This window comes from Anomaloglossus baeobatrachus (genome assembly GCF_048569485.1).
Source record: "Anomaloglossus baeobatrachus isolate aAnoBae1 chromosome 5 unlocalized genomic scaffold, aAnoBae1.hap1 SUPER_5_unloc_27, whole genome shotgun sequence".
In the NCBI taxonomy this organism is placed as follows: domain Eukaryota; kingdom Metazoa; phylum Chordata; class Amphibia; order Anura; family Aromobatidae; genus Anomaloglossus; species Anomaloglossus baeobatrachus.
The window spans coordinates 1,416,433-1,440,836 of NW_027441803.1; the positions used below are offsets into that span (position 1 = coordinate 1,416,433).

General features: G+C 45.1%; 1 protein-coding gene across 1 annotated transcript in view; it reads right to left on the reverse strand.

Annotated features, from left to right (window-relative positions):
- LOC142259112 (uncharacterized) overlaps positions 1-14,901 on the reverse strand; it is a 249,944-nt gene extending 235,043 nt beyond the window's left edge. Inside the window, exons 1-6 of the mRNA XM_075331624.1 lie at positions 14,754-14,901; positions 14,445-14,624; positions 14,239-14,362; positions 14,058-14,155; positions 12,641-12,731; positions 7,166-9,211 (exon numbers count right to left, since the gene is read on the reverse strand). Coding sequence (XP_075187739.1) covers positions 7,166-9,211; positions 12,641-12,731; positions 14,058-14,155; positions 14,239-14,362; positions 14,445-14,624; positions 14,754-14,831 — 2,617 coding nt within the window. The 5' untranslated portion in view covers positions 14,832-14,901. The remainder of the gene's footprint in view (positions 1-7,165; positions 9,212-12,640; positions 12,732-14,057; positions 14,156-14,238; positions 14,363-14,444; positions 14,625-14,753) is intronic.
- Positions 14,902-24,404: the final 9,503 nt, after the last annotated feature.

The window sequence follows — 24,404 nt, forward strand, 5'->3', positions numbered from 1 at the left end:
CAATATAAAATCCATTCCCCTCTCACCTACTCCGCCGCCCCCTCTATCTGGAGCGCTCTGGAATGCCCGTTCTGTCTGTAATAAACTGCACGTCATTCATGATCTCTTTACTTCTAGCAATCTATCCTTTCTGGGCCTCACCGAAACATGGCTGACACCCTCTGACACTGCCTCCCCTGCTGCACTATGCTACGATGGCCTCCACTTCACCCACACTCCTCGCCCTGGCAATAGACAGGGTGGAGGAGTGGGTCTCCTTCTTTCTAACAACTGCAGCTTTAACCCAATCCCACCTCTACCCTCCCTTGTCCTCCCTTCTTTTGAAGTACACTCTGTCCACATCTATTCTCCCTCCAACCTCCAAGTGGCCGTCATATACAAACCCCCGGGCCCTACCACTGCCTTCATCAACCAGTTCTCTGCTTGGCTTCTACACTTTCTCTCTGCTGACATTCCTACTATCATCATGGGTGACTTCAACATCCCCACTGATACCCGCCAATCAGCTGCTTCCAAACTCCTCACCCTTGCTTCATCTATTGGTCTAACTCAGTGGTCCACCTCTGCCACCCACAAAGATGAACACACTGGACCTTATCTTCATGAGTCTCTGTTCCTTTTCTGACCTCACAACTTTCCCCCTCCCCCTATCTGACCATCATCTACTGACCTTTTCAGCCCTATCCTCACTTGCCCCCCCTGTCCAGCACCTAGCACACCCCTGCAGAAACCTTGCACACCTCAACATGCACACCCTCTCTGACTATCCTACCTTTGTCTTCCATATCTTCACTCCATGACACAAACTGTGCCACCACTTCTACAACACCACAGTCACATCAGCTATTGATTCAGTCGCTCCCCTTGTGCATGGCAGAGTGAGACGAATCAATAGACAGCCCTGGCACAACAACCTCACTAAAAAACTTCGGCAAGTGTCTAGGGCTGCAGAGTTGCGGTGGAAGAAAACGCACTCCCAGGAAGACTTCACCACATTCAAAAATGCAATTCACACATTTCGTTCAGACCTCACCTCCGCTAAACAGGAATACTTCAGAAACCTCATATCCTCTTTAACACACAACCCCAGTTATTCAATACTTTCAACTCCCTCCTTCGCCCACCACTGCCCCCTCCAACTTCTTATTTCTGCAGACTTTTCCACTTATTTCAAAGAAAAAAAATCGACCAAATAAGGCAAGTCTTCTCTGCTCAACCACCACAACCCCCTCATATAACAGACCACTGCCCCTCCCCCATAAACTTCCTCCCCTCATCACCGAAAGAAAACTGGCACATCTTCTGTCAAAAGCGCACCTCACTACCTGCGCACTTGACCCGATCCCATCCGACCTCCTCCCAAACCTTACTACTATCCTTAGTCCAGCCTTAACCCATCTTTTCAACCTATCATTGACGACTGGTACCTTCCTTTCTGCCTTTAAACATGCAACAGTCACACCTATCCTAAAAGAAACCTTCCCTCGACCCAACCTCTACTACCAGCTACTGCCCCATATCACTACTCCCGTTCACCTCAAAACTCCTGGAACAGCATGTCCATGCTGAACTTTCCTCCCACCTCTCATCTAACTCTCTGACAACCTACAGTCTGGCTTCTGTCCACATCATTCTACAGAGACTGCCCTGACTAAAATCACAAATGACTTACTTACTGCCAAAGCTAACAAGCACTTCTCCATACTCCTACTTCTAGACTAGTCTTCAGCCTTTGATACTGTCGACCACTCCCTCCTATTGCAGATCCTCTCTTCCCTTGGTGTCAGAGATCTTGCCCTCTCTTGGATCTCTTCATACCTTTCCAACCGCACTTTTAGTGTCTCCCATTCCCACACAACCTCTTTATCCCGGCCTCTCTCTGTTGGCGTCCCTCAAGGCTCTGTCCCGGGACCCTTACTTTTTTCCATCTATACATTCATCCTGGGACAACTCAAAGTCCCATGGCTTCCAGTACCACCTATATGTCGATGACACTCAGATCTATCTCTCTGGCCCAGATGTCACATATCTGCTGTCCAGAATCCCGGAATGTCTATCTGCTATAGTCTCCTTTTTCACCTCTCGCTTCCTAAAGCTTACTGTGGCTAAAACTGAATTAATAATCTTTCCTCCATCTCACCTACAGTCTACACCTGATCTATCGATTACAATAAATAACACCATGCTCTCGCCAGTACCCAAAGTTTGGTGCCTCGGAGTGACCTTTGACTCTGCCTTATCCTTCATACCACACATCCAATCCCTCACCACCTCCTACCATCTTCAACTCAAAAATATTTCCAGAATCCGTCCTTTCCTCAATTCTCAAACTACAAAAATGCAAGTGCATGCCCTAATAATCTCCCGCATCGATTACTGTAACATCCTCCTCTGTGGCCTCCCTGCTAACACGCTCTCCCCTCTCCAGTCCATCCTTAATTCTGCTGCCCGACTGATCTACCTCTCGCCTCAATACCACCCCACTTCTCTCTGCAAGTCCCTCCACTGGCTCCCAATCTTCCACCGTATCCAATTCAAACTACTAACACTGACCTACAAAGCCGTCCATAATCTGTCTCCTCCGTTTATCTCTGAACTAATATCCCATATACCCCAACACGCCACCTCTGGTCCTCCCAAGATCTCCTTCTCTCCTCCTCTCTAATTCGCTCCTCATGCAACCGACTCCAAGTCTTCTCCCGTGCATCCCCAGTCTTCTGGAACTCACTGGCTCAACACGTCAGACTATCTGCTACACTTGCAGGCTTCAAACGGAACCTGAAAACTCATCTTTTCAGAAATGCCTATAATCTACAATGATCTCACTGCTTCACCACCGTGCGGAGCTGCCGCCTAACCACCGTGCAGAGTTGCCGCCCGACCACCGTGCGGAGCTGCCGCCCGACCACCGTGCAGAGCGGAGCTGCCACCCGACCTACACCCCACCTACTGTCTCCTCCCCAAAATCCTATACAATGTAAGCCTGCAAGGCAGGGCCCTCTTCCCTCTGTACTAGTCTGTCTATTGTAACTTGTATATGTATTCTGTATGTAACCCCCTTCTCATGTACAGCACCATGGAATTAATGGTACTCTATAAATAATAATAATAATATGTGTAACCTGAGTTTTTTGAGTGGAATACTTACACGCGTATTGTTGCTGACAGAATGTTCTTTGCATCTTAATATAACTAATGCATGTGTGACGCCCTGGCACAGCCAGGGTGTCACAGAAAGAGTTAATCCTCCTTGGTAATCTGATCTCACATGGTGCAGCATGACAAAGCACAGCCCCCAGTGTAAGGGAAAAGCAGAGGAGAGGGGAGGGGCTGGAGCAGACAGTGTGTGGAGAGGAGACAGGACGGAAGTCTGAAGCTGTAGCTCCCGGCTGGGAGTGAAGTGTGCTCTGAGAGGGCCGGGACAGGCCGTAGTGAGGAAGGAGCCAGAACAGGTAGCCGGAGCTGGGCGGTGGCCCCTCGGTGCCTGGGTACCCGGATCACTACAGGGGAGTGGATTCCCCGTTCCCGGCTGAGGAGCAGTGGAAGAGAGTGGAGAGAAAGACACTTGCTGCAGGGAAAGAACAACCAGGGCTGCTGCACCGTGTGTGGGACACTAACACCCCGTACCAAAGGCTGCGGACACCGGCAATTCTAGTTTACCAGTGACTCCGTGTGACTTTCTTGTGAGTACACCCGTGCCCTCGGGCACCACACTGCAGCACTGCGCCCTGCCCCCTGCTTACCCCATCACCGGGCCCCGGGACAACCAACCCCCCTACCCACGGAGGGGACATAACAACTACGCTGCTCCCTGTCATCGCTCCCGGGATCCCCTTCCAGAGCAGCGGTGGTGTTCCACCATCACCACAACCGTGGGTGGCGTCACGGACAATCTCCCTTACCCAAATCCCCTTTTTCTGTGGAGCCTGGGATCACAGACCGGGTCACGCCATCGTGATACCCACAGAAGTGACTCTGTGGCCCGGATCTGAGTACCCTGTTGCTGACAGAATGTTCTTTGCATCTTAATATAACTAATGCATGTGACATTTGAATACTGAGCTAATAATATGTGACTGTCGTACTGTCAAAAGTGACTGTGCCAAAAGTACAGTATCTGTGTTACACATGAGTATATGTGATAAATGTCATTCGTATATTTAAAGAAGTACTTCAAATTATCATATTTTTGAAATGCGCATAGAAAACAATTGAGAAAAAAAGGAACAATATTTGTTTGTCCAACGTCTTCATAATTTTAAGTTATGTGGATAGCCCTGTGTACATATGTGTGTCTGAATGACTGACTGAACAGCTTTTGACTGAAATTCTATCCAGAAAAGTCTTTGAAGCTTCAAGAGAAATAAAAAAGGAAGACCTTTTTAACTTCAAGGCTCTATATATATATATATATATATATATATATATATAATATATATATATATATATATATATGCGCCTTCTATATATATTATTTAGAATAAAATAAGTTTCAAGTACAGTAGTAGTAAGTATTAGCAATGAAGGAATTTATTCAGAATGTATCTTATTCATATTACTTTAGTATAGATGTGTGTCAGGATTTAATTAAATTATAGATGGGTAAAACCCATATCAAAGGTTTACTCCGAAGACTCTCATTCTAGAAAAGTATTTCCAATGTCTTTACCTTTATATAGTTTTATAATATTTTATTTTACTGATACACAGATTGGTAAACATTTTCTTCTGAAATATAAAGGTAATATAAAGTCTATTCTGAAGATTTACAACATCAATTTTAATTCAATTTAATCTTGATATATGATTTTTTTTTCCATAACATCATATTTCATATTAAAAGAAAAAAAAAGGTTGTGGTCCTAATTACATATTTATGTTTGATTATTATACATGTCTACACAATATTTTAATAATCAATATTAATCAAGTACAAAGAATCATTATTGGGAATAAAAAAAATTGAAGTATGGTATCACAATGCATTTATATACTAAAGAAGAGTATTATCTGAAAAATTACATGACTTAATTATTTTTTATAATTTGATGATATGCCAGGTATGGGAATCATACAAGAAATTGGTAATATTAAAGTTATGTGTTTATTAAGGACATAAGTGTCATATACATAATGCCTTATTTTTATTGAAATTTGTGGAGCGGCGGCAGGAGCGGCGTGAGCGGTGACTGTCTCCCACACGCAGAAAGCAGATAATGGCGGCGTGAGGGAAAATGGCCGTATTTATAAGGCAAGGACATGTGACATTCACAGCCTATGACACATGCCCTTGCTTGTCTGCCAAAAAGTACACTTAGCTGTGTGTCTGTGATTGGCCGACATCCTGGCCCGCCCCACTGCGCGCGCGCTTAGGGAAAAAAAAATGGCGATCGGCATTCTCTCAGCAGCACAGATCTAAACCGCGTCCCCCACGCACACTATACGCTGAAATTTGACAATAGTGTGAGTCACAGTGACTCACACTATTACAGTGAAAAGCCAACTAGTAAATAGATAGGCTTTTTGCTGATCGAACCGTTCTCGAACGTAACTCGAGCTATCGAGCTTTTAGCAAAAAGCTCGAGTTCGATCTCGAGCACCTCCCAAAATCACTCGAACATGAAATTGGCGAACCTCGAACCTTGCTCATCTCTAATCGCTACAACTTATCTAATATGTTTAAAATTGTGTCAAATAATATATTTATTATTTGTTAATTTATATAATAAATAAAGAAATAATAAACTTAATTCTTTTTTTGTGTTACCTTAATTGTTAAAGGTAATTTTGGAAAAAATAATATTTTTAATATGTATTACAAATCTAAAATAAAAAAAAATAAAAAGAAAATATTTGTATTGTAATTTTTTAATCAACATTATCTTTCATAGCCATACATAATTTCATTACTCTACAATGAACATGAAAAGTATGAATTAGCAAATTACCACAAGGTGATCAACAGCCTTTCCTCAGCTGAGATGGCCTTGCGCATCAGAGTGTCATTGTATGTGATTTCTTCTTTAATAATGTGTAGTAGCCTATCAAAACCCATTATTGGTAGCCGACAGAAAGATATGAATTTGTCCTCATACCTGTTACATTTGTAAAAATGAATAACAATTAAAATATTAATTTTTTCTTAAAATTTCACCGTTACATCTTCATCAAAAACATTTATTAACTTTTTTATGAATACGTTTTTATATCTCCATTGTCTTTTGTATTATTTGTTATAATGTTCAAATCGTTAAATTTACATTGCAAGCCAAATTTTTGGTTATGATTTTATTAAATTATTAGTACATATTTTCTTTTATTGTGTTTTTTTATTTGTTATATTTTTTAGAAATGATTAATTATTTAAAAAAAATGTTTTACCTTCTTAAATCTCGGTATAATAATGTAAAATGACCCTTCTCCTCACAATCCATTAATAGTGGATGGACCCACATTTTGGTTTCCTGTATCTGATATGACATGTTTTAAAATATTAGTTCATAATAATTAAATGTTAACATAAAAATAAATTAATAAAATTTAAGTTTACCTGAAGTAGATGATGACGACATAACAACATAAGAATTATAAGTAATATATTTCTCTGGGCCCTCCTTAGACGTAGTGTTCCTGTTTGTTGAGGCATTTTGCGTCAACCCTATCAAAATCACCACATTCAAGAGAATTTAGTGAAGAAGGAAATTACATCAGTAGGTCTCTATTTATGTGTTTTTTTTCCCCGTGTTGTTTCATTGTTTAAACTTTATTTCAAATAGACAATGTTTAGAAAATGCAACAAAGTTTAAGCATTCAAAAAGAATTTGAAAGGCACTTAAAACGCACAAAAAACGCACGAAAATGCACGGAAAACGCATGCGTATTAAATGCGGGTTTTTTTAACAAAACCAATATTGTCAAAATCATTAACTGCCAGAGGATGCATTTATTTCAGCAATTGACAGGATGCAACGTGCGCATGAGCCCTAAAACATTCTGAATATGAAAAAGGTTTTTTCCGTGCGAGTTGTCCGATGTGTAACATGATGTGATTTATGTGTAAAACATTTCCCACATTCTGAACATGAAAAAGTCTTCTCCCTTGTGCAAGTTCTCTGATGGATAAAAAGACATGATTAATCTGCCAATTATTTCCCACATTCCTAACATGAAAAAGGCTTCTCCCCTGTGTGAGTTCTCTGGTGTGTAACCAAATGTGATTTAGGTGTAAAACATTTCCCACTTTCTGAACATGAATATTGCTTCTTCCCTGTGTGAATTTTCTGGTGCTTATGAAAATATGATTTATCGTTAAAATGTTTCCCACATTCTGAACATGAAAAAGGCTTCTCCCCTGTGTGAGTTCTCTGGTGTGTAACCAAATGTGATTTTCGTGTAAAACATTTCCCACATTCTGAGCATGAATATGGCTTCTCCCCCGTGTGAGTTCTCTGATGTATAACAAAATCTGATTTATGTGCAAAACATTTCCCACATTCTGAACATGAAAATTGCTTTTCCCCTGTGTGAATTTTCTGGTGCTTACGAAGATTTGATTTATCGTTAAAATGTTTCCCACATTCTGAACATGAAAATGGCTTATCCCCTGTGTGAATTCTCTGGTGTGTAATGACATCTGATTTATTTATAAAACGTTTCCCACAATCTGAACATGAAAAAGGCTTCACCTCTGTGTGAGTTCTCTGGTGTGTAACCAAATGTGATTTTAGTGAAAAACATTTCCCACATTCTGAACATGAATATGGCTTCTCCCCCGTGTGAGTTCTCTGATGTTTAACAAAAGCTGATTTATGTGCAAAACATTTCCCACATTCTGAACATGAAAATTGCTTCTCGCCTGTGTGAATTTTCTGGTGGTTATGAAGATTTGATTTATCGTTAAAATGTTTTCCACATTCTGAACATGAAAACGGCTTCTCCCCTGTGTGAGTTCTTTGGTGTGTAATGACATGTGATTTAAGTGTAAAATGTTTCCCACATTCTGAACATGAAAAAGGCTTCACCTCTGTGTGAGTTCTCTGGTGTATAACCAAGTGTGATTTCCATGGAAAACATTTCCCACATTCTGAACAAAAAAAGGGTTTTTCGCCAGTGTGACTTTTTTGATGTGTAACATAATTTGATTTCCGTACAAAACATTTCCCACATTCTAAACATGAAAATGGCTTCTCCCCTGTGTGAATTTTCTGGTGGCTTTGAAGATTTGATTTATTGTTAAAATGTTTTCCACATTCTGAACATGAAAACGGCTTCTCCCCTGTGTGAGTTCTTTGGTGTGTAATGACTTGTGATTTAAGTGTAAAATGTTTCCCACATTCTGAACATGAAAAAGGCTTCACCTCTGTGTGAGTTCTCTGGTGTATAACCAAGTGTGATTTCCATAGAAAACATTTCCCACATTCTGAACAAACAAAGGGTTTTTCGCCAGTGTGACTTTTTTGATGTGTAACATAATTTGATTTCCGTACAAAACATTTCCCACATTCTAAACATGAAAATGGCTTCTCCCCTGTGTGAGTTCTGTGATGTGCAACAAAATTTGATTTCTGGTTAAAATGTGTCCCACAGTCTGAACATGAAAAAGGCTTCTCCCCTGTGTGATGTCTTTGATGTTTAACAAGAAGTGATTTACGTGCAAAATATTTCCCACATTCTGCACAAATAAAAGGCTTCTCACCTGTGTGAATTCTTTGATGTTTAACAAGAATTGATGTATGTGTAAAACATTTCCCACAATCTGAACATGAAAATGGCTTCTTTCCTGTGTGAATTTTCTGGTGATTACCAAGGTTTGATTTATGGCTAAATTGTTTCCCACATTCTGAACATGAAAATGGATTCTCCTCGGTGTGAGTTGTCTGGTAACTAACAGATTCTGAAGAAAATATATTCTCCCCTGTGTGAATTTTTTTATGTATATTTTCATATTCTAAAGTTGAAAATGGCTTCTTTGCTGTAAGAGCACTTCTATTTTGAATGCCTGTTTTGTGACTTTTATTTTTCTTAACAGTCTGGGATAAATCAGAAGGTTGGACTTGTTTAAAAGAAGCAGATGATAGATCTTTGCTGTGAAGGGATGATGGTATATCTGGAGTAATGGTATTTGCTTCAGTAACAGCTTGTGTGATATCAAAGTCATCTGATTTAAAAATTGAAAATGTCAGTAGTCCCTCTGATCTCCTGATACAGCCATCTGCCAAGAATAAAAATATTTTTAATATTTAAAAATATAAGGATATAACTTCTAAAATAGCTAAATAAGTTACAAGTTATGTAGCAATCTGTAATTATAATAATTATTTACTGAAACAAAAAACGTTCACAATCTAACAGTAGACCTCAAAGCAGAGCGGGAAACAATAGACCATGATGTTCAATCCACTAAAACAATCGCCCTCCACCCCGACAGTCTTCAACATCAATGATTTCGTAACTAGAGGTGAAACATCTGGAGTAATTAGAGTATGTGGCTCGGGGGCTCTCCGCAATCCAAACTATTGTAAGGACCAATCATTTTTGTCATATGAGTTTATTGAAGAAATATTAAACATTTAGAGAGAACTTTTTAATATAGTCCAGTAAACCAGAGTTTTACTCATTTAAGACGGATCATTGGAGCTACTATGAGTTCTTGCCAAAAAAAAAGTGGAGGAAGTATTAGTGCTCCCCATTTCAGGAGAGATTGTGCAGTAATCTGTATTGCATTAGGATCTAAAATCTAATAGAATTCCTGCCGATTCTGTATCTGTGAGTAAATGTGTTTTAGAGCCATCAGCTATGCACAGCTTAGCGATTTATCATGGTGTAGGTGTCATATTCTTGTGTAGTTAATCACAGTCCTCTTTGAAGGAGACAAGTGGGATTGGAGAGAACATCTGTGCTCTATCCCCACAAAGCAGGACCTGGAGGCCATGTTTACTAGACTACAAGAGACTCAGACCGAGGCCCATATTCTTTTGAACAGGACATCACGCAAGTGGGTAACAGAGTGGATAACCTAGAGTCTGACACAGCGTTTTTATATCAAAGAATAGAGGACCAATATGTTCTTATATCTGAACATACCACTCAGATCTCAGACATTTTAACATTTATAGATGACATAGAGAAACATCACAGATTAAACTATCTCCGTATTCATGGCGTGTCTGAAGAAATCTCTTCCCATATGCTGAAGAAAACCATTAATACTTTATCCTCTGATTTACTTGGGTGGAAAGAGCACTTGCTTATTGCAATGGATATAATTCACAGATCTCTTGGTCCCAAATCCACCTTGGCCTCAAGACCACGTGACATTGTGTACTGCATTCATTTTTACAAGTAGAAGTAAACTATTTCACAAGCTACAAGATCTAAAAAAAAACATATAACTGTAAGGGCGGCTTTGCACGTTGCAACATCGCACGTGCGATGTCGGTGGGGTCAAATCGAAAGTGACGCACATCCGGCGTCTCTTTCGACATCGTTGTGTGTAAATTCTAGATGATACGATGAACGAGCGCAAAAGCGTCGTTATCGTATCATCGCTGCAGGCTCCGACTTTTCCATAATTATGCTGCCGTGACAGGTACGATGCTGTTCCTCGTTCCTGCGGCAGCACACATCGCTGTGTGTTACGCCGCAGAAGCGAGGAACATCACCTTACCTGCCGCCGACGGCTCTACGTAAGGAAGGAGGTGGGCAGGATGTTTATCTCCTGCTCATCTCCGCCCCTCCGCCGCTATTGGCCGCCTGCCGTGTGACGTCGCTATGACGCCGCACGACCCGCCCCCTTAGTAAGGAGGCGGGTCACCGCCCAGAGCGACGGTCGCAGGGCAGGTGAGTGCATGTGAAGCTGGCGTAGCGATAATTTTCACTACGCCAGCTATCACAAGATATCGTACCTGCGACGTGGGCGGGGACTATCGCGTGCGACATCGCAGCATCGCCTTGCGATGTCGCAACGTGCAAAGCCCGCCTAAGGCTGTGACATTGTTATCCTTCCAGATCTGGCCAGGAGCACACTTTAACTTTGTAGAGCCTTAGGACCACTCACTAAATTACTTCGAGACCAAGAGATCTCCTACCACTGGGGGTTCCCATTTCAACATTTAAAAAAAAAAAAAAAAGATGGCGGCTCCGCAGGATTCAAGAAATTGGGGGACCTCTCGACCATCTTATCCACCTTTGACTTGCCTCAGAGTCATCTGCCGTGGCCGGCACGTTGTACTTTACCTCCTTTGCGCCCACATGCTAATTGGGAGACATAGCAGTCACCAAAATCACAACACTTATCCCGGAGTGATGAGAATCTTAGAAACATCAGGTCTTCTCCAGGATGACTGATCTGTACTTATTACAATCACTAGACTTACAATTCAGTCATTATTGATGCCTATAAATGGTGGTCTGGAAATATTTGGTGGTACTTTTCTCTTTTCTTTTTTTCAGCTTTCTTTCTATATTGTTTAATATACTATACATATTTTGGATATTTGAGTAATAGGGGTCTCTTTTGAATGTTATTTGTCTTGGCTTCCTCAACCCCACTTAGGAATTGGTACCTGTTCATAAGGTCCAGTCTTCTCCTGCTAGGAGTTAATAGTTTAGTGTGGCCTATGGAAGTTGTGCCTTCCAATGTCGCATTTCTCCCCAGGTTTGTCTCGTCTATATCCTATTTTAGTCGTTCTCTCTCCCTTTCTCTAATTGTGACTATGGCTAATTTAACATTTACATCTTCTATTGTAAATAGTCCTATGAAAAGGAGTTAGATATGTTATTATATACATTAAAAAAAAGGGTCTCAATAGCTATACTTCAGAAAACATACTTTAAATCCTCTTCATTCTTAAATATTCATATAGATACTACAATGCCTAGTCCATTTCTAGTAACCCAAATAATCAAACGAAGGGTGTTTCTATAGCCTACAGCTTTCCAAAAATCCCTTCCCGACCAAATTTTGGAGTCGCGAGTTGATCCGGACGGTACATACATTTTCCTTAGAGTGTGTATTGCTAATTTTTTTTCCTCAACACAGAACAAAGACCATTTGGAGTCAAAGTTTTGCAGTCACTGGCTGAGATCACCGGGGGTTCTTCTATCATTCTGATGGGATTTTATGTAAATAGAAGGAGAAGCTGTCCCTCTAGACCCTCCCTCTGCCTATAGCTCCTCCCTCTGCCTATAGCTCCTCCCTCTTCTTATCATTATATGATCTCATCAGTAACAACGGCCATCTCCTCTCAGTAATGGGAAAGTCTTCACTGAATACAGATTTTACCTCAGGATTGAGAATTTTAATTGATCATTTCCTCCAGAGAATAAAATATATGACAAAATTGCTTATTTTCATGTGTACTAATTATTTATAATAGATAAATATTAAACACCATGTCTCCATTTCACGGGGCGTGGAAATGGGCGTTCAATAGATCATTTTCTCCTGCCGAGTGGGATGAGATCTTTACCCCCTGATATTTATTACATTATTAGGAGTTGTGCGTTATTTCCTTGTTTTGTGATAAAAGGGAAGTTTGGCAAAAAAGACTGAACCTTTATAATGACCCAATCAGCACATTCAGCAGAACGGAGAGAAGGAAGATTCATCAATAAGATACCGAGAGTGGTCACTACTCACCTGGGCGGTTATCTGTAGGAATGTCCTCTTTACGCCACTCATCACCCCTCACATATGTCTCTGTAGTATTAATATGGGGCAGATCTTCCCCCTGAAACAAATATTGTAAAAGTCACAGACAGATGGAGAACTCACATCTATGATCAGCTCTAATCCTGTCATCTCCACCGCTCTTGTGACGCCCTGGCAAAACCAGGTAGTCACAGTTAGGCCCCCGCACTACACCGTTCCCTCACTAGGAAACACACAGCCAACCAGAAAACCCTAGTCACCCCCCCTTAGGGAAAATTAGACACACCAGTAGGCGTGACCAGGCGGTTGGGACACGCCCACCCAGGGGTCCAGACAGCCCGGGGCGGGAAAACAGTCAGTCAGAGTTTTAGTCTGAAGTTCAATTTGGAGAGGAGTGTGAGCTGGAGCGAAGTGTAGCTCCAGCAGGAGAGTTCAAGTTGAACGGAACCAGGGTAGGAGCCCTGGTGCCACTGGCTAGGAGGCAGACGGTGGTCTACATCAGCAGGAGACGGGAAGACGGCTCAGTGGAACCGAAGTGGACCGGGACAGGGTTGTAGCCCGCCAATACCAAAACGGGGAACTGACCCGGAAACCGGAGCACAAAGGGGGGTACTCAGACCCTGAAGCCAGGACCAGAACCAAGTGGAACTGTTTAATTAACCGATTGAGGCCAGGACTAGAGGTCCTGTCCCACCCAAAGTCCCTCATGGAAAACAACAGCCCACCGATTAGAAATAGGAGGTCACCGCCAGGGCCCATAGAACCCACGGGCCAGCGTCTGCGGACATGGCTCCTTAGGCCACATCCAGCCGAGAGCGAACTCCTGAGTTTCACACTAGGAAAGGCCACCTTACACAAAGCAGTGCAGGAAAAGGATAGAGACCACCAGCCGGGTGGGGGACCCGAACGCAACCAACCGCGGCACCGACCACCATCACCTTGGTTTACCAGAGACTTGTGCGTTTTACTAACAGTGAGTACACCAACACCCCCTACGGTCGCCATCCCCTGCACCGAGCCACCGGGTCCCGGGGCCACCATCCTTACCCATGGAGGGGTTAGCAACTTGCTGCACAACATCTCCCCCGGGTGCCCCATAACAGCAGCGGTGGTGTCCCACCTCACCACACACCGTGGGAGGTGTCACGAACTTACTACGGCCTAGCCCGTACATCTATGTCCCCCCATTTATTCGGCTTGTCCGCGAGACCCCCGGGTCCGGAGACCCTCGAGCCACCATCCCTGAAGGCCCGGATCCGAGCAGCGTCAGCTGCTGGCACGGGGGCGGCACACTCTCATTACACAAGAATAAACCATATAATACTGGTGGATGAAACTGAGCACAAGACCTTCACAGCCGTCTACACATCATAGGGAGATTTCATGGCTCCTTCTCTCCATCTACCTGATGATCCTGAGGAACATCGGGATCTTCTTGGTTACAGTCCTGTGGGAGAAGAGGACGGGGACATCTCTCTGGTGTTGTCCTCTTACTGGATAGAACTGGAAGAGACACATACAGGGACTGAATTCATTCCTTACATACAGATAATTATAGGCCGTGTGTATTTAGTCCTGTCTATTACCTGGTGATGTGAGGGGCTGGGGAACCTCCATCATGACATCCTTGTACAGATCTTTGTGTCCTTCTAAATACTCCCACTCCTCCATGGAGAAATAGACGGTGACGTCCTGACACCTTATAGGAACCTGACACATACAATGATACCGTCACCCCCCAATCCCTTCATAGCGTTACTGTATAATGTCTCAGCATTCCCAGCAGTGTCACCTCTCCAGTCAGCAGCTCCATCATCTTGTAGGTGAGTTCTAGGATCTTCTGGTCAGTGATGTCCTCATGTATCGGGGGGTGAGGTGGAGGCCCCGTGATTGGGCTCAGGGGTCTTCCCCATCCCTCAGACACAGGGGCCTGACAGCGCTCACTAGAGGTCTTCTTCACTACTGTGTAATCCTGGTTATGGAGAGACACAGTAATAAATCTCACTCCAGACATTTCCAGAGTCTTCACCTCTCCAGTTCTGTCCATCTGTTATTCCCATAGATAAGAATGATGTAATGTGACGTCATCAGAATCTCTCACCTCTCCAGTAAGCCGGAAGAGGATCTCTAGGGTGAGGTGTAATATCCTCTCCGCCATCTTGTCCCTGTCCATATCCATCCTTGAGGAGTCAATCAAGTGAATTTTCTTGTATAGCAGATCTCCACTGAGAGGATCCGATATTGTAGGGACCTGAATGGGGAGAAGATGACGATGTAACATCATAAAGAATCCTGTGTAGTAATATAATTACTGGAGACTTTATATCCGATCACTTGCCGCAGACATAACGCTAACATGTATGGCATGAAGGAGAAAACAATACATGGTTTTGGGGCTGCAGGAACCAAAATGAAGATCCTTGATCCAATAATATTAAGAAGCGGCTTTTACTCCACATGTATGGCACGTGACTATTTTATAAATATTCACCTGTTTTTTTTGTTTGCCATTGTTTTTAGGTTTCCAGAGTTTTTCCGCTCATTCTTAAGCCTGCTTTACACCTTACAATTAAGCATACGATATCGTTTGCGATGTGACACGCCCCCATCGTATGTGAGTCACGTTCAATTTGTTGACCGTGACGCACAAACGATTAATTGCCGTCACACGTACTTCTCTACCATACGACCTCGATGTGGGCGGCGAACATCCACTTCCTGGAGTGGGAGGGACGTTCGACGTCACACGGCAGCCGGCCAATAGAAGCGGAGGGGCGGAGATGAGCAGGACGTAAACATCCCGCCCACCTCCTTCCTTCCGCATAGCCGGCGGGAGCCGCGGGACGCAGGTAAGCTGCAGTTCATTGTTACCGGGGTGTCACACACTGTGATGTGTGCTGCTTCGGGAACATTGAACAACCCGACGTTTAATTTTTAGGTTTTGAACGACGTGTATGCGATTAACGTTTATTCGTTCAATCGCATGTAGGTTTCACACACTACAATACCACTAACGATGCCGGATGTGCGTCACTTACGACGTAACCCCGCCGACACATGGTTAGATATATTGTAGCATGTAAAGCCCGCTTTAGGCTCTGTGTGCACTAGAAAAAAGATTTTTCTTAAGAAATTTCTTGAGAGTGAAGGATTAGCGCACCTGAGTTAAAAAACGTACTAATAACGCACCGAAAAACGCATGCGTTTTTACCGCGTTTTAGGTGCGTTTTTTGCAGGTTGGTCCCTGCGTTTTGTAATGCTTTAACAGCAATAAATAATATAGATAATAGATCATTGATGGATAGATAGAAAGAAAGAAAGATGGATAGATGAATTTAAAAAAAATATAAAAAAAAACCAACGTGGGGTTTCCCCTATCTTTTGTAGCCAGCTAGGGTAAAGCAGATGGCTGCGGCCTTCAGACCACAACTGGCAGCTTTACCTTGGCTGGTAATCCAAAACAGATGGCACCCCACGCTGTTATTTTACATTAAATGAATAATTTAAAACAAAAAACCTGGGGTCCCCCCCAAATTGGATCACTAGCCAAGGTAACGCGGATAGCTGTGGTCTGGTATTCTCAGACTAGGGAGGTCCACCGTTAGTGGACACTCCCCAGCCTAAAAATAGCAGGCCACAGCCACCCCAGAAGTGCCGCATCCATTAGACGTGTCAATCCTGGCGCTTCACCCGAACTTATCCCGTTGCCCTGGTGCGGTGGCAAACGGGGTAATAAATGGTGTTGATACCAGCTGTGTAATATCACGTTGCATCAAGCCCTAGGGTTAGTGATGTTACGTGTCTATCAGACACCTGACATCACCAACGCAGTCAGTAAGAAAAATAAAATAGACAACAAAAAAAGTTTTATTTGAAAAAACACTTCCCAAAACATTCCCTCTTTCAACATTTTATTGAAAAGAACAATCAAATCCGGGTCCGGCCTAATGCAATAAGGGGGTCCCACGACGATCCATACCATAGTCACTGTCCCAGTCAATGAAGAACAGAATGTTCCCCATTGCCTGGGAGAGCAGTGCAGTGACCTGAGCTAACATCAATAGGTCAGCCCAGGTCACTGCGGTATCGGGGGAGCCCGTGACATCACCACTAGTGACAGTCTCGGGCCGCCTGCGAGACGTGACGTGAGAACGTGGCGGGCATAGAAGGCAGTGACAGCGCTGACGTCAGGAGTTCAGGAGATCGTCACAGCAGGTAATGATCTCATCTAACTTCCTGACAGCAGCGCTCGTCATCCCCGCGGGTGCCCGCACTGCAGTGTGAGAAGCTGCTGATCTTGCAGTACGGGCAGCCGTGGGGCTGGCAAGGAGCGGGACACAGACTACTGCACAGGCATCCGACGGAGGTCACACGGAAGTGCTTCCGTGTGGCTTCCAGGGATTGAGTATGATCTGTGTGTGTTTATTCTCTGCTCCGCTTCCTCTTCCTGTCATAATGACATCACTTCCCTGCAAAACATAGGGCAGTGATGAACATTATGTCCCAAAAAACGTGAAATAACGCAGGAATAACGCAGGAAAACGCAATGAAATGCACAGAATTTGCTACCTGCATTATTCCCTGCGTGATTTCATGATTACATTACAGTCAATGGAGTGAATAACACAGTTAGCTGCAGAAAGAACTGACAGGTTCATTCTTTTTCTCAAGAAAATGTACTGAAAGAATTATTTTAAGAAAAAAAAAACAGTGTGTGCACAGCTAATTGTTTTTTGCCATAGGTTTTGCTGGAAAATGTCTGCAGAAAGGTACAACCATTTTCTCAAACATTTCTGCAGCAAAAATGCAGGTAAAAACGCAGTGTGTGAACATAGTCTCAAAATTACTACATAATAATGACACTGAAAAAGACGTGGGTTTGTGGGAGGACAACAAAGCCAATCAGTGCCAGGAAGCTGCTGCCAAGGCAGGTAATATTATTATTATTATTATAATTTTATTCATTTATATAGCGCTGTTAATTCCACAGCGCTTTATAATAGGATGCAGTGAACGAGGCACAGATGCTCCGGACAAGAACAGTTTTGCCTCTATACAAGTCACTAGTTCGGCCACACTTACAATATTCTGCACAATTTCGGGCTCCAGTGAATGAGGAGGACATAACTGAACTAGAGCGGGTGCAGAGAAGAGCGACCATTAAGAGGAATGGAAAGTCTGCACTAGGAGGACAGGTTAGCAAGCTTGGGGTTATTCATTTTGGAAACACAATGGCTACGGGGCGATTTTATTACAATGTACAAGTCTTTCAGGGGCATTACTGAAATATTTCTAATGAGCTTTTTACAACTGAGGCCTGCAATGATGACAAGGAGGTTCAGTCATAATCACAGATGGGGATTCTCTACTGTAAGAGCAGTGAGAATATGGAACTCTCTGACACATGATGTGATAAATGTTGATAGTCTAAAAAAATTCAAGGTGGGCTTACGTGAAAAGTATATTATGGCAAGTTATCAGTAGTAGATGTTTTGATGGGACATTGATCCAGGGAACTAGTCTGATATTTTTAGCGTCATAAAGGAATTTTGCCCCTTGAACAGGTATTCACACCCACAGAATGCTTCCACTTATTTTCATGTTACACTCACAAACGTAAATGTATTTTATTGTGATTTTATGTGATATACCAGCATTAAGTAACAAGTATTTGTGAAGTGTAAAGGAAATGATAGATGGTTTTCTAAATATTTAAAAATATAAATTTCAACATTGTGACATGCATTTGTATTAAGCCCCTTGTAGAATGATGCCCCTGAGTGACCAATTGCCTCCAGAAGTCACATAATTAGTAAACTGAGTCACCTGTATCATTTATTCTCAGTATAACTACAGCGGTTTTGGAAGGTTTCACAAGTTTTGTTTCAGAACATTAGGGATCAAACAGCATCTTGAAAACCAAGGAACCCACCAGACAGGTCAGGGATAAAGTTGTGGAGAAAAGTAAAGCAGGGCTCAGTTATTAAAAAAACATTATAGCCAAAGCTCTGAACATCTCACTAAGCACTTTTCAATCCATCATCCAAAAATAGCAGGAGTATAGTGTGGAGACATGAGATGAGGGTCAGTGGGTACAGTGGTCTGCTGGCCTGGCTGTCTTTAGAAAAACTGTTCGGACAAGGGCTCATCCCACTGAACGCTCGCACTCATTTTTTGTGGGCAGAACACTTCTCAGACAACACAGGATGAGGGAACCACACCTTGGTAAGATGTTATTGGTTCACCAACAGACAAACACATATCGTATATTTCTAGAAAGAATATAAGGTGGTACAAGCGACAGAGTCTCACCCATCCGTTGGCTCGCGAGGGATTAGAATCTTTGCGACTTCGGGGCTTCCTGGGCTAACTATCCCAGTCAGCAGCACCCTGGTTTTAACAAGCACCCACTGAGAGGAGATAGCGGCAAGGTTAGAAAGATGACTGAGCACAGCAAGATATGTAGCCAGGCAACTGAATTGTCCTCACCTGGGTTCTCCAGGCACAATTCTGGGCTCAACATTGAGCAGTGAAGCAGATCTGTGATCTTCCAGCTAAAAATGTGGATTTTAGGCTGAAGTCCTACAAAATGAATGTGGAAATGACTCGCCCACCCCAGGGCTCTGGGACACCCGGTGTCGGGACGGACTAGTCCGGGTGTAGTTAGCGGTGGCGGGGCCCGACTCCATGACCCTGGCGGGGTCAATTAATATGGCGACTGTGGGGATGGTGATTATTATAATAAAGTTTATGGAAGATTCGTGATGCCACCTGTAGATTGCGGCTATGGAGCCGCCGCTGCTGAATGGGGCCTCCGGGGCTGATGTAATGGCAGCTGGGATGGTTCTGCTCCCCACAGGTGGAGCGGGTACCCCGGGGCAACCGTTGGTGCTTGTTAGAGTCTATGGTGTTTTGTGAATGATGCGGTGCAGGGTAGACAGGGCAGTGAAAGGAACAGACACAGGGCTGCAGTTTTAGATGTTTACTCACTGTGATCTTTAACACGGCAGCTGTCTGGTTGCCCACGGTATGCTGGGATCCACTGTCCAGTGCCTCCACCGATCCCAGGTAATTCCGAGGTGTTATACCGGTGCACCACTCTTGTGTCTCTATCCTTGACTGACTTCGTAGCCTTGACTTTTGTAGCTGAGCTAGTCTTGGCCTCCATCACAGGACCTGAACAAGGGGGCTTGCCTCATTGGTTTCTTGCTCTCTTCCCAGGGGGACTGTGGCAGGTTGTGGCCCTGGGCGCTTGCAACCACTCCAGGCCTTCGGTGTCACTGTTAGGAAATGTCTCTCTTTCCCCAGTCTAGGGACCGTCCCTGATTGCAGCCTGGTCCCTCCACGCGATCTTCCTTGTGGAGCAGACCATGAGCAAATATGCCCTTCTGTGGCCCTGGGACCCCTTCTGTCTTTTGGTGTCACCTGGGCCTAACTAGACCCCAGGATCTCCACCAGGAACCTTCTCTCTTCCTTGTCTCAACAGACTTTACTCCTCCACTCTCCTGAGGTAACTACCTCCCTCTCCTTCTCCCTTTGTTAGACTGTCTGAGGTAAACAGGAACTAACTGGTTCTCTTGACAACTCTGACTCCTCCCACACCTTTCTATGGTAGGCTCCACCCCCCTATGGCCAGTGAATGGGACTTAAGGACCCATAACCAGGCATACTGGTTGCTACTCTCAGCATTAATGGAGTACCTGCCTTATACCCTGGCCCAGTGTGTGACCTACCAATTGGTGTGTGCAGGTTTTGTCTGTGGACCGGTATATAACCTCATTCTTACCTAGGATGGGACATCACACCTCTGGCTGAGGTGCAAGATCTCTGTGGCGACGGAAGCCTCAGGGGCGCCACGGAAAGAGGAGCAAAGCCCTTTTTATACCCCTAAGTTCTCATTTCAGAGTATTGTATCTTACAGCATTGGTGGCAGATGGCTGTTCTCTCATTGGTTCAGTTCAATTCGACTGCATAATATTCCTCTAATTGACATAGTCAAAGAGGCTAAGACAATCCATATTTAACAGGCAATAAAGTTCCAGTCAGTTTGACATGAAACAATGGCTAACTTCTCTTGATTTGGCAATCAAAGAAACAAAAGGTCTGGCCTAATAAAGAACTGTTCACCCCTCACACAAATCTCCAGATGCTGAGTTGTCACATATAGCACAACTGCAGAATGACAAAGACATGGCCATCCACCTAAACCAACATCTCAAGCAAAAAGAGCACTAATTATAGAAAAGCAGCCAAGAGGCCTATGGTCAGTAAAAAAGCAGGAGGGATCCAGAGCTCAGGGGGAGAATCTGTCCACAGGACAACTATAAGTCATAAACTCCACAAATTTGGTCTTTATAGAAGAATGAATATTTTTAAAAGCAAAAGAATAAGAATTGAAAATTGCTTCAGAGACGCCTTCATCCAATTTACCTGAGATAGAGCTGTTTTATAAAGTAGAAGGGGCAATAATGTCACCTCTAGATGTGCAAAGCTGGTAGACACATCCCCCAAGAGACTGGCAGCATTCATGTATAATTTCCTTTATACTCACAAATGTTTGCTACTTTGTGTTGTTATCACATAAAACCCCAATAAAATCCACTTGTTTTTGGCTGTAATGTGAAAAAATGTGGAAAAGTTCACCGGGTGTGAATAGTTTTTCAAGGAAGGGTATGTCTGCTTTCAAAAAACTATGACATTTTGTCACGAATGTTCTCCAGTCCACAAACTTGCCGCAATTTAGGAAAACATGAGACTTTTTGCAGTAAATAGTCAGAAACACAGGTCACAGGAAAAATTCAAAGCGTTTCTATTGTGAGCAAAATTCATGATCCACTTGCTCCATTCTGAAGAATTTGTCACAAAAAACATTAATACGAAAAAACAAAAAAAAAAAAGTGACTTAGAAAACACCACAATTGAGGAGTTGGATGTAAGTTTTGTGGTGCGGAGCCCGTTATACCCGCAGACGGGATGTGACCTGAGGCAGAAATATTCAGAGAAGGGAAAGATTTTCCACTTTCTAGATAAATCCTCTCTTTCCGTGATGTAACGGCCTCTAATGCCAGGATCACACGGCCGGATAAAGAATCATCACAGCTTTATCCAGAAAACTAGGACAAGTCTATCCATATACAATCCGGTATTTACAGCCGCTATTAATAATTTACAAGACCATTTACAGCTTCCTCCATTACAGAATTGCAATGCATCCGTAACACAATGTCTGCTGTATGGTGGAGCTGGTGGGAATCTGATGGTTTGTGCAGACACGTGACGCCATGGCAAAACCAGGTAGTCACACATAGGTCCCCGCATTACATCATCCCTCACAGGGTTACATACAGCAGACCTGAAACGCTTGTCACCCCCCCAGGGCAAGACAGGCACACCAGTGGGCGGGACCAGGCGGTTAGGGAACGCCCACCTAGGAGTCTAGACAGCCCAGGGCAGGAAAACAAGCAGATTAGTTTGGAGTTCAAGTTGAGAGGAGTAGAGGCTGGGGCTAGGTGTAGCTCCAGCGGAGGAGAAGTTCAAGTTGAACGGTGCCAGGGTTGGAGCCCTGGTACCTTGCCTAGGTGGCAGACGGTGGTCTCCGTCGGCAGGCAACGGGAAGACGGCAGTCGGAGATCCAAGGTGGACCGGGACAGGGTTGGAGCCCACCGGTACCGACACCAAAGACCCGAACCGGAAACCATGCACAGAGGGGGTACTCGGACCCTGAAGCCAGGACCGGAACCAATGGCCTAGCTAATCAACCGATTGAGGGCAGGATTAGAGGTCCTGTCCCAACCAAAGTCCCAAAAGCAGACAACCACCCACAGAGAGGGATAGGGCAACCGCCAGGACCCATAGATCCCATGGGTCAGCGCCAGCGGGCACGACTCATCAGGTACACAAAAAGCCGGGAGTGGACTCCCGTGTTCCATACCGGGAAGTCAAAACACACAGCAAAACTAGTGCAGAGGAAAAGACGGCGACCACCAGCCCGGGTGGGGACCAGAGTACAACCGTCCGCAGCGGCCGGCCACCAGCACCTTGGTTTAACGAAAGACTCGTGTGTAACCAAACATCCCCTGGTACGTCCGGGCGTGCAATCCCTTGCCATCGCCATACCCTGCACAGAGACACTGGGTCCCGGGGCAACCATCCCTACCCACGGAGGGGTTAACATCAAGCTGCCACTACATCTCCCCCGGGTGCCCCACAACAGCAGCGGTGGTGTACCACTTCACCACCCACAGTGGGTGGCCTCACAAACTTAATACGGCCAAGGCCGTACAACTACGTCCCCCTTTTCATTTGGCGTGTCCGCGTGACCCCCGGGTCCGGAGGATCCCTCAAGCCACACAGCGGGTCCGGATCGAAGCAGCCTGGCTGCTACAGGCGTGGGGGTGGCACACCCCAAAAACTGGTGTCACGAACAGGATTGTAACCCATCCACCTACCTGGTGGAAGTGCGCCATGATTTGGACAGTCAGCGGTGATCCGTTGAGAAATTTCCAGAAGTCGCCATTTTGCCGCTATTTTTAGGCGCGAAAAACTACAGCCCAGAGTCTTCTCCCCCGAGAAAGGGCGCGAAGCTGAAGCCCCGCCCCCTGGGAACGAGGCCGGAAGGAAACAACACCCTGAGGCCGAAAACAAAACTAATCTGCCGCACAAGAGGGTGCTTGCAAAAGACCAAGGGGGGGGGGGGGGTGGGCGAAGAGTCTGCAGCATGTGACCCGAGCAGATAAAGAGCAGAGATGCTAGGACTCTGCTACCCTTTTGTTCCTGGACACCGCCAGAGAAAGATGGCTGAGCGGTCTGGCAAGCCAACTGTGGAGGAACCCGTGCCCGAATGTGCCGCAGAATCCAAGCTCAGGCCGCCTTCCTGCTGAAGCGATGGACGGCCGAGATGGCGGAGCTGGCTGCAGCCGTTCGGGCTCGTGAAGTGGAGGCGACCTCGGAGGAGCGGGGTAAGCGACCCACGCCCCTACGTCCCACTGGGACCGGCCCGGTCTGCCCCTGTCCGCCACGCCCCCTCCCTCGCTGCCTGTACCTGTAGCCGACACCCCACTCGGTCCGCTGCCACAAGCAACAGCAACAGCGGTACCCGTCCCATCTGCCTGTGAGGACCCGCCAGTGGAATCCTCAGGCCGCGAGCACGTCACCGCCTCGCCACCCGCACCAGCTCCATGCCAGACGGAGGCCCGGAAGACATCCCCTCCGGTCCTGAGCCAGGCCGCAACCCCGATGACAAAACTCCCGCCCCGGAGAAGGCAGCGCACTCAAAGACGACGGCCTTGGCAGTCCGTCCGGCCGTAGCAGAGGCGGCGCCTGACCGGAAGTCAGCAGCAGCTGAGACGCCGACCGCTCCCCAGTTCCCGATTCTGGCTGTGGCGCAGCCGGGATACACCTGAAGGGCAGCAGAGCGGGCCATGACACAGCGGACCCCTCCATTGCCAGTGGTGCCGGTCGTAGCCGGCACGGAGGGTGTCCGGCTGGGCTCGGCCCCTGTGCAGGTGGAAACTGAGTATGAGGCCAGCGCTCCGTATTGGGAGCGGCAGCAGCGCCAGCTAAAGAAGGAGATCGCGGACCGGGAGAAGTGAAACGCGGGGGTGCTGTCCCGGACATACACCAAGAAAGACCACCTCCGGAACACCACCTACCGGGTGCAGGGTCAAACCTATCAAGGGCAAGTCCGACACTTCGATGCCCGGAGAGGATGGGGCTTCATATATGAGCTGGGCCTGGAGGCCGAAATCTTTGT